The sequence below is a fragment of the Abrus precatorius genome, unplaced genomic scaffold (assembly GCF_003935025.1).
Source record: "Abrus precatorius isolate BTA unplaced genomic scaffold, Abrus_2018 Scaffold10, whole genome shotgun sequence".
Lineage (NCBI taxonomy): Eukaryota > Viridiplantae > Streptophyta > Magnoliopsida > Fabales > Fabaceae > Abrus > Abrus precatorius.
In genome coordinates, this window is record NW_020874292.1 from 18,527,646 (window position 1) to 18,542,499 (window position 14,854).

Below are 14,854 nucleotides of genomic sequence, written 5' to 3' on the forward strand. Positions count from 1 at the left end.
GACAACCCAAAACGAAGACCTCATGAGCTTTCCCCTGGATCCATGATCACCAAAGTGCCCATTTCCTCCCAAAATTCAACAACGGTAAGGTTAGGCTTCCTATATACCCCTTTTTCTTTTCAGTCAAAAGTACTTACACCTATGTATATGTATAGATTATTCCTTACTCGACTCTATCCTACTCTCCTTTTTCACTAGATTCCTACTCAGAGGAGGTAAAATTAGGAAGGAGTCCTGCTTGAGAAGCAGTCCTCTTCCTTCCAATAGCAATAGAGGTGTTTGAACAGTGAGAAAAATCAGGATAGTCTGAAGAACTAGAGGAAGACGAAGAGGAAGTGGATGAGATAGAGATAGGTCTTGCTAAAAGTGTGTCAACTAAACTAGTCCGTTCAACAGGTGGTAAATATGGTATAGAAGGACGTAAAGGTCTAAGGAAACCTGGGGGTAATACCGGGGGTGATAATACAGGGACAGGAGGTGGGGTAGGGGGTCGCACAAACTGTACATCTGGAGGAAATGGAAAAGTAAGTCTCATGGGTACTCGGATGGGGATAGGGTAAGCTCGTGGGCTTGGCCCATTTCTATCTAACAAAAAGGTAATAGATCCAGTGTGGGTGAATCGTTGTTGCTCCCAGTCGTGCACCCATCTTCCCTCGGGATCATATCTGATCGAGACGCTGAATTGGTACGGTGGTCGAGCCATCAATGTTCTTACCTAATAAACATATTCACACACAACACACACAGCAATAAAAAGGTGAGACAATTCGATTCAATCTCCAGCAGCAAAAGACATATAAGAGTTTCAATCACACAATTAATTATCAACACCCATAATCTACCAAGCAAATGCATATGCCATGAATGAGAAATGATGCAAGTCTATTATTATAACTTAGTACATTTTGACACATGCATGTGGGCCCAGAACCATCAATCTGTTTCTTTTACTCAGGGAAGGATCAGGAGTTTCACTGTTACTTAACTGCCAACTTTGTTAATCTCATAATACAGTAACAGCTCTACTAATACAAAAATCTCTCGGGACCAGTCAGGATAGTAAAGTTTTGCAGTGAGAGTCCACAGCACAAGGTGGCGAGCCTTGGCCACTGTCAGATTCAATCACACGTCACTATCCCCAAGACTACCCTGGAGCCGCCCCTAGATTTCTTATACTTTCCTGTCCACTCATCACACTATCACATGTTCATGATGCATGTCTTTATTCCTAATTAATTTAATTAGAGAAAAAATTTAATTTTTCTTTTTTGTTAAGTACAATCCTTAACTTTTTCTTTTCTCAATGAAATTCGACAGAGTCTCCTCTGTAAATCAGATATTCCAAAATTTTCTTCTTCCTGTAAAACAACCAGAAAAAAATCCAGAATACTTCTAATTTATTAAATTCCACCTCCATCACCTCAAAATCCAAGAAAATCATATCTTCCCCTCTTTCTTTAAATATGTTTTCATGCTTAAAAATTGAGGACTTAATCATTTAAAAAAAAAATGATTCAAGCCTTCCAAATATCCAATACTACTTTCTCAGTAATATAATTTATTTATTTATTTTTATTAAATCCATTTTCTAAAGAAGTCAAAAGATACTTGTACTATATATAAAATACATTATATATATATATACACCTTAAAAACATATTTTCTTCTCTCCAACAAGTCTGAATGGACATTTAGATTATGTCAATCTATATGCTCACATCACATAAAACTAAATTACTTCCAATCTTTACCATTATATGACATTCATACCAACAAGAATATCTACACAAACACATAATGAGAATTCAACCAATTATAAAGAAATAATTCAATACAGCACTTCAATCATAAATCATTCCAATACATTAATTTAAATACACAAAGGACCTTACATATAAGGGAGAGTCCTTGTTCAATCAATTTCCTGGTCTAAGGCAACCTTTCATACATGTCCAGTACTATAACAATCTTCTAAAAATTATGGGTTAGCTCTAAAACAACCCAAATTCATTTTATTTGATTAGAACAATAGAGAATTATTCCCTTATGGTTCTTAATGCCACCTATTGAAATAAAATCATCCCACCCCTTACCTTACGGATGTTCTTTGATGAAGGTATGGATGAATTTTTTCTTTTCTGATTCTTTAGAAAAACTCGAACAATCCAATCTTCGAAACGATCAACCTAATCAATTAATCATGCCTAAACATAATTAATACTAAGGAGATGTTAATTTTATACTCTTATATGTATATGTAAAAATTGAAATTTTCTAACTTTTGCTATAAAAGTCCGATTAACACAAAATTAGTTTCTATAATCTAACTAATATAAAAGGAATAAAATGGAAGTGAAAAACACTCACTTCACCTTCTCTAAAACCACATGGCAGCCAACCCTTGTGAGGGTTTAGTGCTTTTTAATCACATTTTTGAAAAACTAATTATGTAAACAATATAAGCCATGCATAGTCTACATATAGTACAAAAGAAAGCAAGTTTAAAACCAATAATTTTGAAGTAAAGTAAGACCCATTTTTACTGTTCATGACAGCCAAAAAAACATGGAAAAATTAAAATTTTAATCGGATGAAATGATAATTTACAAATAATTAAGCTTAATTAAGGATATATATTAAAAACATACCTTAAAACAAGCTTAAATGAGTGGAAGAAAATGAAAATGGTGAAAGGGAGAAGAAGGGGTTATGGACTTGGAGAAGAAGAAGGTTCACGTAAGAAAGTGGTCAATTTAGTCAAATAGGTAAAGAAATAATAATATAATAATCAATTATTTTGCTATTTTAATGTAATTAAATAAAATAATTATGAATAAAACTCAAAAATAAAAATAATTGATGCCAAACAATTAAAATAATTATAACATAATTTTTGACATCAATATCTCCTTAGTTATCACTTAAAAAGAAAAAGAAAAAGGAAAAAAAACTAATCACACAGTTCCTGTTAACACATAAAACAGTATCAACCAAAATCTAAAAATAAGCAATAATTACCAAAATAATTATTTTTACACTCCAAATATTATTTCTAATTAAAAATATAAATTTTATTATTTAAAATAATTCTTCGTAATTAAAAATGCTATTTTTATCCTCATAGAGCAATTTTAACCGGTATAAATGAGCAATTATTTTTATTTTTATTTTTTTATTATAAATTTTTTTTTCCAAAAAAAATTGAAAAATTATAATCTAAATTATAATTATATTAACAAATTAACTGTTTAGAAAAACGAGGATGTTACATCTTTTTCCCCTTCAAAGAAATTTCGTCCCCGAAATTTACATACCTTATGGAAAAAGGTAGGGGTAATAGTCCCTCATTTTTCTCTCTAGCTCCCACGTAGCATCTTCATCACCAGTTCTACTCCATACTACTTTTACGAGCACAATGTCTTTTCCTCGTAATTGTTTAACTTGTTGATCCACAATACGTACAGGCGATGTTTCATAAGTAAGATTGTCTTTGAGTTGTATTATGTCAGGCTCGATAATATGAGATGGGTTAGGAACATATTTTCGAAGTTGGGATACATGAAACACGTTATGAAGATTAGAAAGAAATGGAGGTAAGGCAATTTGATAGGCTACAAGGCCAATCTTTTTCAAAATTTGGTAAGGTCCAATGAATTTGGGTGTAAGTTTCCGGGGCTTCATCGCCCTTCCAACTCCAGTTATGGGTATAACCCTCAAAAATACATGATCACCTGTCTGAAATTCTAATGGCTTTCTTCTTCGGTCATAATAGCTTTTCTGCCTGCTTTGTGCTGTCCTCATCTTCTTTTGAATCATTTTAACCTTCTCAGTGGTTTGCTGCACCACTTCCGGTCCCAAAATTAGATTTTCTCCAGTCTCATACCAACATAATGGAGTTCTGCACCTTCTTCCATACAAGGCTTCAAATGGTGCCATTCCAATGCTTGAGTGGAAACTATTATTGTAAGTGAATTCAATTAATTGTAGAAATTGATCCCAACTACCTCTATATTCCATTACACAAGCTCTAAGGAGATCTTCTAGTGATTGTATAGTTCGCTCTGACTGTCCATCAGTTTGAGGGTGATATGCTGAACTAAATCTGAGCTAGGTTCCCAATGCCTGTTGCAAACTTTCCCAAAATCGAGATGTAAACCGAGGGTCTCTATCTGATATTATACTTGATGGCACACCATGCAATCTCACTATGTCCTGGATGTACAACTGAGTCAACTTTGCTAATGAATAACGAATATTAATAGGCAAGAAATGGGCAGTCTTGGTCAACCTGTCAACAACTACCCATATTGCATCATGATTAGTAGAAGTCCTTGGCAATTCGCTCACAAAATCCATCGCAATACTATCCCATTTCCACTCTGGAATATCTAAGGATTGTAACATTCCTGAGGGTCTTTGATGTTCAACCTTAACTTTCTGACAAACCAAACAAGATGATACATATTCTATTATTAACTTCTTCATCTTTGGCCACCAAAATAATTTCTTCAAGTCTTGATACATTTTGGTAATACCAGGATGAATACTTAATTTACTTTTGTGAGCTTCCTCTAATATCATCTTCTGAAGATCTACATCTTGGGGTATACAGATTCTTTCATGAAATCTTAAAATTCCATCAGAGCCTTCGTGAAAATCCTTTTCCTTTCCTTGGATCATCAACATTTTCTTCTCTTGTATAATTACATCATCTTGTTGAGCTACCCGAATTTGTTCTAGAAAATCACTAGTGATCTTTAACCCTCCAAAACGAAAACCCTTAGGAGTAACCTCCATGACCAAACTCATGTCTCTGATCTTCTCCACTAACTCCAATTCTCGTATCATCATAGTTGATATATGTAGAGATTTTCTACTCAAAGCATCTGCCACCACATTTGCTTTTCCCGGATGGTATTGAAGTCCAAAATCATAGTCTTTCAAAAACTCCATCCACCTACGTTGTCTCATGTTTAACTCTTTTTGATCAAACAAATATTTCAGACTTTTATGGTCACTAAAAACTTCGAATCTTGCACCATATAAATAGTGTCTCCAAATCTTTAATGCAAATACCACTGCTGCCAATTCTAAATCATGAGCGGGATAATTCTGTTCATGAGGCTTTAACTGTCGTGAAGCATAAGCCACCACCTTCCTATTCTGCATTAGTACACATCCTAGTCCTTCTCTAGACGCATCACAATAAACTTCAAAACTTTCATAAGGATTAGGAAGTATCAACACAGGAGCAGAAGTCAATCTTTTTGATGAATCCATATTTTGACTGATATTTTAGCATGATTCTAACACAAATGATAAGAAAAATATATAAAGAAAGCAGAAAAACTTAGAAAAAGAGAAGGAATTGAATTTTGTTTACATATGTAGTTATTTTAGCAATTGTGAAATTTTTGCTTAGGAATTAAGTTTTTAATCTTGTTTTTATAGGAATAAATTGAGCAAGGATCATATTCATGGAAGTTTGATGACAAGGAAGAGGAAAGAAGCAAGTCTGGACTCCAAAAACTCAAGAATAAGAAATTGCAGACTGGGCGTGATCACTATTGTCAGTGAAAGTGATCACTTCAGAGCTCAAAGAAGAAGTGAAGCCTGGGCGTTACCACTTTTATCATTAAAAGTGATAGTTCCAGAGAAGCAAAATATTAGGAAAGCTCTGCGTAACCACTATTGTCATCAAAAGTGATCGTTCCAGAGAGTCTTCAACTTGGTGAGTTGCGCGTAATCACTTTTATCAACAATAGTGATAACGCGCAACTACCTTGGCTCTGCGTTGTCACTTTTATCATCAAGAGTGATAGTTCCAGAGAGCTCTCAATATCAGGAAAATGCGCGTAGCCACTATTTCTGGGAAAAGTGTTAACGCGCAACCAAAAACTCTCTGCGTAACTACTATTTCTCATAAAAGTGATACTGTGAAAATCTGGGAAATTTTATAAATACCAGAAATGATCCAGAAAGAGGGGATTCTGTTCATTTTCAGTTTTTTTAGTTAGTTTCTGGTTAGAGGAAGTGAGAGAGAGGAGTGGAGATTCAGATCTTGGAGCTTCACGAAGAGGAATTGGAGTGGAGCAAGCTTCCATGGCGTTTCTGAGTTTCTTCTTCTCTTCTTCTCTTCTTCTCTTTCTTTTTCTTCTTCTGCTGCCATGGCTGTGTAATTTGTTCATAGTTAGGGATTGTAGATCTGAAATGAACATGTTGAATTGATTTGGATCTGAATTTCAAGCTTTGGAATAGATTGAGTGATTGATTCTGAACTTCACGTGGAAATTGAATGGAAATTTGATTAACTAAATTCAGAGGAACCTTTGTCAATGGAAATTGAATTTGTTCTTCAGATCTGAACCAATCACTGAGATTTTAGTTTTCTTAGGGATAAGGAACTTTGATCTTGCAATCTTTTGGTTTCTTACACTTAAAGCAACATTGAATTGAATTAGATCTAAGGAATTAGAATGATTTAATTGAATGTTAGGTTCACTGAGTTAAGGAATTAACCTCTGAATAGTATAATGTGAAACTGATTGTCATTCTTTCCAATTGCTTGTTAATTCAGACTTTTATTGATTAAACATTGGAGTTTTGGTGAAGCAATTCCCTAGCTATGGTTTCTCCCTCTGTTATCACATAACTGTGTGTTCATTGTTCTGTTTTCTGCAAGTTCATTTTACTTTTAATTGTTCCAGTTTACTGTTATTAGATGTTACCACTCTCCTTACAATTTCGAAAAAGCTTAAATGGTTATAATTCTATGAAGTGATACTTGAATCTAAATTCCCTGTGGAGACGATATTTGGATCTTAAATTTACTCATCACTTGCTGCAATCCTAGTGCACTTGCTAGTGTTTAGATTGCTAACAACAAGTTTTTGGCACCGTTGCCGGTGAGTTTTGCATTTCAATATCATTAGTAGTAGAAAAGTAACTAGATTGAGCATTTATTTTGTTGATTTGCTTTCAAATTGTTTTCTGCATAATTTTACTGCACCTTGTGTAATATTCTGCACAACATTTCTGTCTGCTGCATAGAAATTTTACATCTTTGTTATCTGCATAATTTCAGTTTTCATTGTTCTTCATAGTTGTAATTGTCATTCTGCATATTTGTACATGATTTTACAATTATGCAACTGCTAGATTTAAGTTTCTATATGCTTTTACTGATAGATTTTGCATGAATTCTGTTGTACATTTCTGAATATCAATTGTGGTCTAATTTTGCTTCAAACGGATTTGTATATGCGTGGTAAAAACAAGAATAAATCAATTCTGGTCTTTGATCCTGACATAGACATAACTTTGAGAAGATTGAGAAAAGAGTCTAGAGCAGAAAAAGCCATAGGGAGTGATAGTGAGTTAGAAGCTGTCCATTCTCCAGAATCTTAGAGTAATTCTAGAGTGAAAAGAACATCTACACCCTTTAGACAACCAAATCCAGCAATAGAAATGGCAGAACAGAACAGATTTAGAACATTAGGGGACTATGCTATTCCTAACATGCAAGGTTTTAACTCTTCTATAATTAGGCCAACTATTCAAGCCAACCATTTTGAGATTAAACCTGCCCTACTACATTTAGTCCAACAGGATCAGTTTGCTGGAGGAAATTCTGATGATCCTAACCTGCATATTTCAAATTTTCTGCAGCTATATGACACCATAAGAATGAATGGAGTTAGTGAAGAAGCTATCAGATTAAGACTATTTCCTTTTTCCTTGAGAGATAGAGAAAAATGTTGGTTACAAGCTCAACCACAAGGAAGCATCACAACCTGGACAGAACTTGTGAATAAGTTTTTAACTAAGTACTTCCCTCCATCCAAAGCTGCTAAGTTGAGAGGAGAAATTACATCCTTTGTGCAGCAAGAAGGAGAATCATTGTATGAAGCATAGGAAAGATACAAAGAACTGCTTAGAAGGTGTCCACATCATTGTATTCCAGATTGGATGCAATTAGAGACTTTTTATAATGGGATTAATGCAGTAACAAGAACAATGGTTGATGCTGCTGCTGGAGGTTCATTAAATACAAAGTCCTTGGAAGAAGCTCAAAGGATTATTGACATGATGGCATCTTCAATGTATCAAAATTCAAACTCAAGGAACCAAGGAAGAAACTCTGGTCATGAAGTTAAAGTTCTGGAAACTTTTCTTGCACAAAATCAGCTACAAAATCAATTGTTTTCAGAACAATTAGCTGCCTTAACACAACAAATCAACAATCTGCAAACAGGGAGTATGCCTACCAGTCAGCTAAGTTGTGATTTTTGTGGAGGAAACCATGCAAATGGTGCATGTGAGGCATCCACAAGTGAACCACAAGAGCAAGTGAATTATATGAATAATTTTCAGAGACAACAGCCATCATATCCCCCTGGATTTCAATTTTCAAATAATAGAACTCAGCAGTATTCTAATTGGAATAATCAATATTCTGCTGCAAAGAATTCTAATTTAAATTTGCCTTTTTCTAATGCAGGTCCAGCAACACAACAACCTTATTTTCAGAGAAATTCGTCCACTCAACCTCAAGGAAATCAGAAATTTTCCAAGCCTATGAATGAGAGGTTGACTGAGATGGAAGAGACTATGCTGCAATTCATGAAGGTGACTCAAACAAGCTTCAAAAACCAAGAAGCCTCCATGAAGAAACTAGAGACATAGATCGGACAATTAGCTGAACAACTATCCAGCAGGGATGAAGGAAGATTTCCAAGCAATACAGTAATCAATCCTAAAGAGCAATGTCAAGCCATAACTACAAGGAGTGGAGCTGTAGTTGCAAGCCCTAAAACAGCAGAAAAGAAAGTAAATGATGTAGCAGAAAGAAACATTGAACAAGATCTGCAACAAGGAAATTTTAAGCTATTGAAGAAAGACCATTCAGAAGAAAAAGAAAAAGTTCCCATGAATTCTGAGAGGAAAACCAAAAAGCAACTCTTTGAGGAAGCTTGTAAGCCAATAGATCCAGAAAAATACAAGAGGCTACCCTATCCTCAAAGAGTTCAGAATCCTAAACAAGAGGAACAATTTGAAAGGTTTATGAATGTCTTTAAGAAATTACAAATTAATATTCCTTTTGCAGAAGCTTTAGAGCAAATGCCCTTATATGCAAAGTTTATGAAAGAACTATTTTCCAGAAAAAGAAAGCTAGAGCATGATAAAATAGTACCTTTGACAGAGGAGTGCAGTGCCATTCTCAAGAGAAAACTTCCTCAAAAGCTGAAAGATCCTGGATCATTTAGCATTCCTTGTGAAATAGGAAACTGCACTGTGGGAAGAGCATTGTGTGACTTGGGAGCAAGCATAAATCTGATGCCATTGGTTGTTCTGCAGAAACTTGGCATAGAGGAAGTGAAGCCCACCAACATTACACTGCAGCTAGCTGATAGATCATACACTTATCCATATGTAGTTGTTGAAGATTTATTAGTTAAAGTTGACAAGTTCATTTTTCCTGCAGATTTTGTAATTCTGGACATGGAGGTGGATTCTAACATTCCTTTGATCCTAGGGAGACCATTTCTTGCAACAAGGAGAGCTTTAATAGATGTGCAGAAAGGTGAACTTATGCTTAGAGTTCAAGATGAAAAGGTAGTGTTTAATGTGTTTGAAGCTTTAAAATATCCAATTGAAGATAGCACATGTATGAAGATAGATATACTGGATGCTTTCATTACACAACGCCATATTAATGAAATTGATGAACTTGCTGTGTTAGAAGAAATAATATCTGCAGGGAGCAATAAATCTGAACTTCTGCATGAAGAATACATTATGAAAGTGCAGCAGCAACTAGAAGCTCTGCCAATTCAAAAATCTGCAAAAAATTCAGTGAAGGAGAAGCTAGAAAAGGATGATAAAGAAGAGGAAAAGCAAAGGCTAGAACTGAAACAACTCCCTTCACACCTGCGGTATGCATTTCTGGATGAGAAACATGAAAATCCAGTCATCATCAATAATGAACTTAAGGAAGAATAAGAGGAAAAATTGCTCAGAATTTTGAGAGAACACAAATCTGCAATTGGATGGAGTATTGCAGATCTGAAAGGTATAAATCCTTCATTTTGTAAGCACAAAATTTTATTTGAAGAGAATTTTAAACCTGTTGTGCAACCACAAAGGAGGTTAAACCCAGCCATGAAAGAGGTAGTTAAAAAAGAGGTCATAAAGCTGTTAGATGCAGGAATAATATACCCAATTTCTGACAGCAATTGGGTAAGTCCAGTTCAAGTTGTTCCAAAGAAAGGTGGTATGACAGTTGTACCTAATGAAAAGAATAAACTTGTCCCTACTAGGACTGTGACTGGATGGAGAATGTGCATAGACTATAGGAAATTAAATGATGCAACCAGAAAAGATCATTTCCCACTACCATTTGCAGATCAAATGCTAGAAAGACTTGCTGGACATTCATTTTATTGTTTTCTTAATGGGTATTCAGGATATAATCAAATAGCTGTAGATCCTTTAGATCAAGAGAAAACTGCATTTACATGTCCATTTGGAGTCTTTGCATATAGGAGAATGCCATTTGGTTTGTGTAATGCCCCTGCCACTTTCCAAAGATGCATGCTTTCTATTTTTTCTGATTTGGTAGAAAACATCATAGAAGTGTTCATGGATGATTTCTCTGTTTTTGGTGATTCTTTTGATGATTGTTTAGCTAATCTATCCACTGTTTTGCAGAGATGTCAAGACACTAATCTTGTGTTAAATTGGGAAAAGTGCCATTTCATGGTACAAGAAGGCATTGTCCTTGGTCACAAAATTTCAGAGAAAGGAATAGAGGTGGACTAAGCTAAAATAGAAGTCATTAGTAAATTGCCTCCACCTATCAATGTTAAGGGAGTTAGAAGTTTTTTAGGACATGCTGGTTTTTATAGAAGATTCATAAAAGATTTTTCCAAGATTGCTAAACCCTTGAGTAATTTACTTATAAAGGATGCAAATTTCATATTTGATGATAATTGTTTGCATGCATTTTCTGTTTTAAAAGAGAAATTGATTTCTGCACCTATTCTTGTAAAACCAGATTGGAAACTACCTTTTGAACTCATGTGTGATGCAAGTGATAGTGCAGTGGGTGCTGTTTTAGGACAGAGAAAAGATAGGAAATTACATGCTATCTATTATTCAAGCAAAGTGTTAAATCCTGCACAAGTGAATTACACAACAACAGAAAAAGAACTTTTAGCTGTTGTATATGCTTTTGATAAGTTCAGATCATATTTAATGGGTTCAAAAGTGATTGTATATACTGATCATGCTGCTCTTAAATATCTCTTGACAAAACAGGATGCAAAGCCCAGATTATTAAGATGGATTCTACTCCTCCAAGAATTTGAGCTAGAGATCAAAGACAAGAAAGAGAAAGAAAACAGTGTTGCTAACCACCTATCCAGATTACCTTTGGAGAGTTCAACCACTGAATCATTGGAAATAAATGAAGAATTTCCAGATGAAAAGCTGTTCGCAGTGGATAACATGCCTTGGTTTGCTGACATTGCAAATTTTAAAGCCACTCAATTCATTCCAAAGAGGTTTACTTGGCAGCAAAAGAAAAAGTTCCTACATGACAGCAAATTCTATGTGTGGGAAGACCCATACCTGTTCAAAATTGGAGTAGATGGGTTACTTAGAAGATGCATTCCACAAAGTGAGCAAGCTGAGATATTATGGCATTGTCATAATTCAGAATATGGAGGCCATCATGCAAGTTCAAGAACTGCTGCAAAAGTTTTGCAAGCAGGTTTCTTTTGGCCTACACTCTTCAAAGATGCCAAGAGGTATGTAGAAAACTGTGACAAATGTCAAAGAACTGGAAATATATCAAGAAGACATGAGCTGCCATTAACCAACATCTTAGAAGTGGAATTATTTGATGCATGGGGGATTGATTTCATGGGACCATTTCCCCCATCATTTTCACACGAATACATTCCAGTGGTAGTGGATTATGTGTCTAAATGTGTAGAAGCAATTCCCACCAGATCAAATGATGCAAAGGTAGTGATTTCTTTTATAAGAAAGAATATTTTTTCAAGATTTGGTGTGCCTAAAGTGCTAATAAGTGATGGAGGTACTCACTTCTGCAGCAAATATCTTGACGCTGTATTAAGGAAATATGGTGTGAAGCATAAGGTTGCTACTCCATACCATCCACAAACAAGTGGACAAGTGGAGGTTTCAAGTAGAGAAATCAAGCAAATTCTGGAGAAAGTGGTGAATAGCTCAAGGAAGGATTGGTCAAAGAGGCTGGATGATTCATTGTGGGCATACAGAACTGCTTTTAAAACTCCAATTGGTATGTCTCCATATCATTTAGTATTTGGAAAAGCCTGTCACCTACCCCTAGAGCTGGAACATAGAACATATTGGACTACAAAATGGCTTAATTTCGATTTGTCAAGTGCTGGAAGGAAGAGAGTTCTGCAGCTGCATGAATTGGAGGAATTCAGACAGCAAGCATATGAGAATGCAAAGTTGTACAAAGAAAGAACCAAGAGAATTCATGACAAGTTCATTCTGCAAAAAGATTTCAGACATGACAAGATGAAAATTGTTTCCAGGGAAATTGAAATCTAGATGGTCTGGACCATTTTTAATAAAGGAGACCTCTCCCTTTGGAGCAATTCTTATAGAAGATCAGAAAACAGGAAGGGAATTCAAGGTCAGTGGCCAAAGATTGAAGGTCTATCATGGAGAAGAGTTTGCAAGAAACATATCATGCTTGAAATTGGTTCCTCTTGAGTGAGGAACAACTAATGTCAAGCTAGTGACATTAAAGAAGCGCTTTGTGAGAGGCAACTCATATTTCTAACCCAGTTTAAGTTTTCTATAATGTTTTTAGAATTTTGCATATTATTGTTCTGTAAATTTCTGATATGCTGCAAAAATTCTACACAAATACTGCTGAATCTGAGTTTCTGAGGTGCATTTGGTTGCTTAATCTGAGAATTGATGAGGTAAATGTGTAGTTAAGAGTTTAGTATTCTGCATAGTCTGATGTTACCAACTTCTGGAAGTTTCTGCATAATGTATGTGAATATCCTACTGAATCTGATTTTCTGAGACATAATTGAGATACTTGAACTGAGATTCAATGTAGAGAGTGTGTATTTGATGGATTCAAGAGTGAAAATTTAATTAATTGAGGTTTTAGAGGTATTTGATTAATGAGAGGAGTCACTATGTTGCAGGAAAGAAGCTACGCAGAGAATACATTTTGAGGATCTCTGCTGGAACAATCACTTTTACTGATAAAAGTGATTACGCAGAGACAGATGGGAAAATGAGCTCTCTGGAATGCCTCTCTTTTCTGTCAAGAGTGACTACGCACAAGTAAGTAACTTTTAATACTTCTGTGTTAGTACTTTTACTGAAAAAAGTTATCACTTTGCTGCGCGTTATCACTTTGTTCAACAATAGTGATAACGCGCGCCTCACTCTTAAAAAAACCACTCTCTGGAACATTCATTCTTACGAATAATAGTGATCACGCTGGGAACTTTAATAACATAAAAGTCACTTTTATTCTCCAAAGTAGTCACGTGCTTGGCGTGCCTATAAATATTGCTAAGGGTGAATACGCACATACATTTTTAAATCAAAAATCCCTTCCCTCTCTGAGAGCTCTCCACTTATCAACCTCTGCATTGCGATTCAGAAGCTTCTTCTTCCTTGTTCGAATATCATTTCTGCATCTCAACCAAGGTACACTTCCCTCACTTCTAAAATCTGTGATTGGGGTTTCTGTATTTGTATAACTATTTGCGGAAGTTGCTAAAAAGGGATAACTAAGAATGTTCGAGGCAATTAAATCAATTTGGGGATAGAAAATACTGAGATTAGGTTTTGCTGTAATGAGAGTTCTCTGAGAAAATTCAATTCTGCATTGCACTTTTCACATTAACAAATTTCTGCAGAAATTGATTTGACCTAAAAGACTTTAATAACAATGTTCTGATTGAAAGATATTGAATTTGAAAGTCTGAAATGATCTATTATACTGTGTTCTGCATGTACTATTTTGGAAAATGTCGAGATGAGTGTTGGGAAACTATTTTGATAGTATTTGCTTCAAGAATGGACAATACTTTGGAGCGATCTTTCCCTGTCAACTATGACATTTCTGCTGGGATAATTGAAACTGCATTGCATATTATATGTATCACAGTCTGCAGCATTTTAATTGACTTAAATTGAAGTATGTGAATTGGTTGATTGGAAATTTCTGAATATGACTAATTGAAATTACCTGTTGTGATGGTTGAGCATCTATTCTGTGCATATGTATAATACATGTTCTGACAGCAAACTTAATTGCAAATTCTGAGGCTATTTGGTTCAAAATAGAATGGATAATACTTCAGATAGCTGTTCTCTGTCATGTATATTAGTTTGCTGGGATAATTGAAATTACATTGCATATTATATGAACCACATTTCTGCAGAATCTGAACTGATAGCAACAAAACTTTCTGAAACTGTGGAATTGAAAATTAGAATACATAGCTGTGCTGAAATTGAGTTAGACATTAAATTTGGACTATCTGAAATGCATACTTGATTGCAAAAATGAATACAACTTGGGAATTTTGGCTGTCAGCGCAAAATCAGTTTGAAATTTTGGTCAAGACATGTAGTTATCTTTCTGCGTTACCCTGATAATTGATAAGAATGTACACTCTGAAATTCTACTGTTAGATTTTGCATGTTTTGAATAAGTTATGCAATTGGGTGTTGGTACTATTAGTAGATTGCATGATGAGAAGTATTAGAAAATTTAAATTTCTGCAAACTGCTTGATTGAACTGTCTGCAGTATAGGA

At 34.9% G+C, this 14,854-nt stretch overlaps 1 protein-coding gene and 1 non-coding gene across 2 annotated transcripts; both read right to left on the bottom strand.

The window, feature by feature from the left end:
* Positions 1-202: 202 nt before the first annotated feature.
* LOC113851986 (RNA-binding protein 26-like) lies at positions 203-703 on the bottom strand. The gene has a single exon (XM_027482250.1). The coding sequence runs from the start codon at positions 701-703 to the stop codon at positions 203-205; it is 501 nt and encodes a 166-aa protein (XP_027338051.1).
* Positions 704-7,851: 7,148 nt separating this feature from the next.
* On the bottom strand, positions 7,852-7,958 carry LOC113853346. Its single transcript, XR_003502519.1, has one exon. It is a non-coding gene; the product is annotated as a small nucleolar RNA R71 (small nucleolar RNA).
* Between the last annotated feature and the right edge of the window lie 6,896 nt (positions 7,959-14,854).

Excerpts from the sequence above, each read along its gene's own strand:
- LOC113851986 (XM_027482250.1), bottom strand. The coding sequence starts at position 703 with ATGGCTCGACCACCGTACCAATTCAGCGTCTCGATCAGATATGATCCC.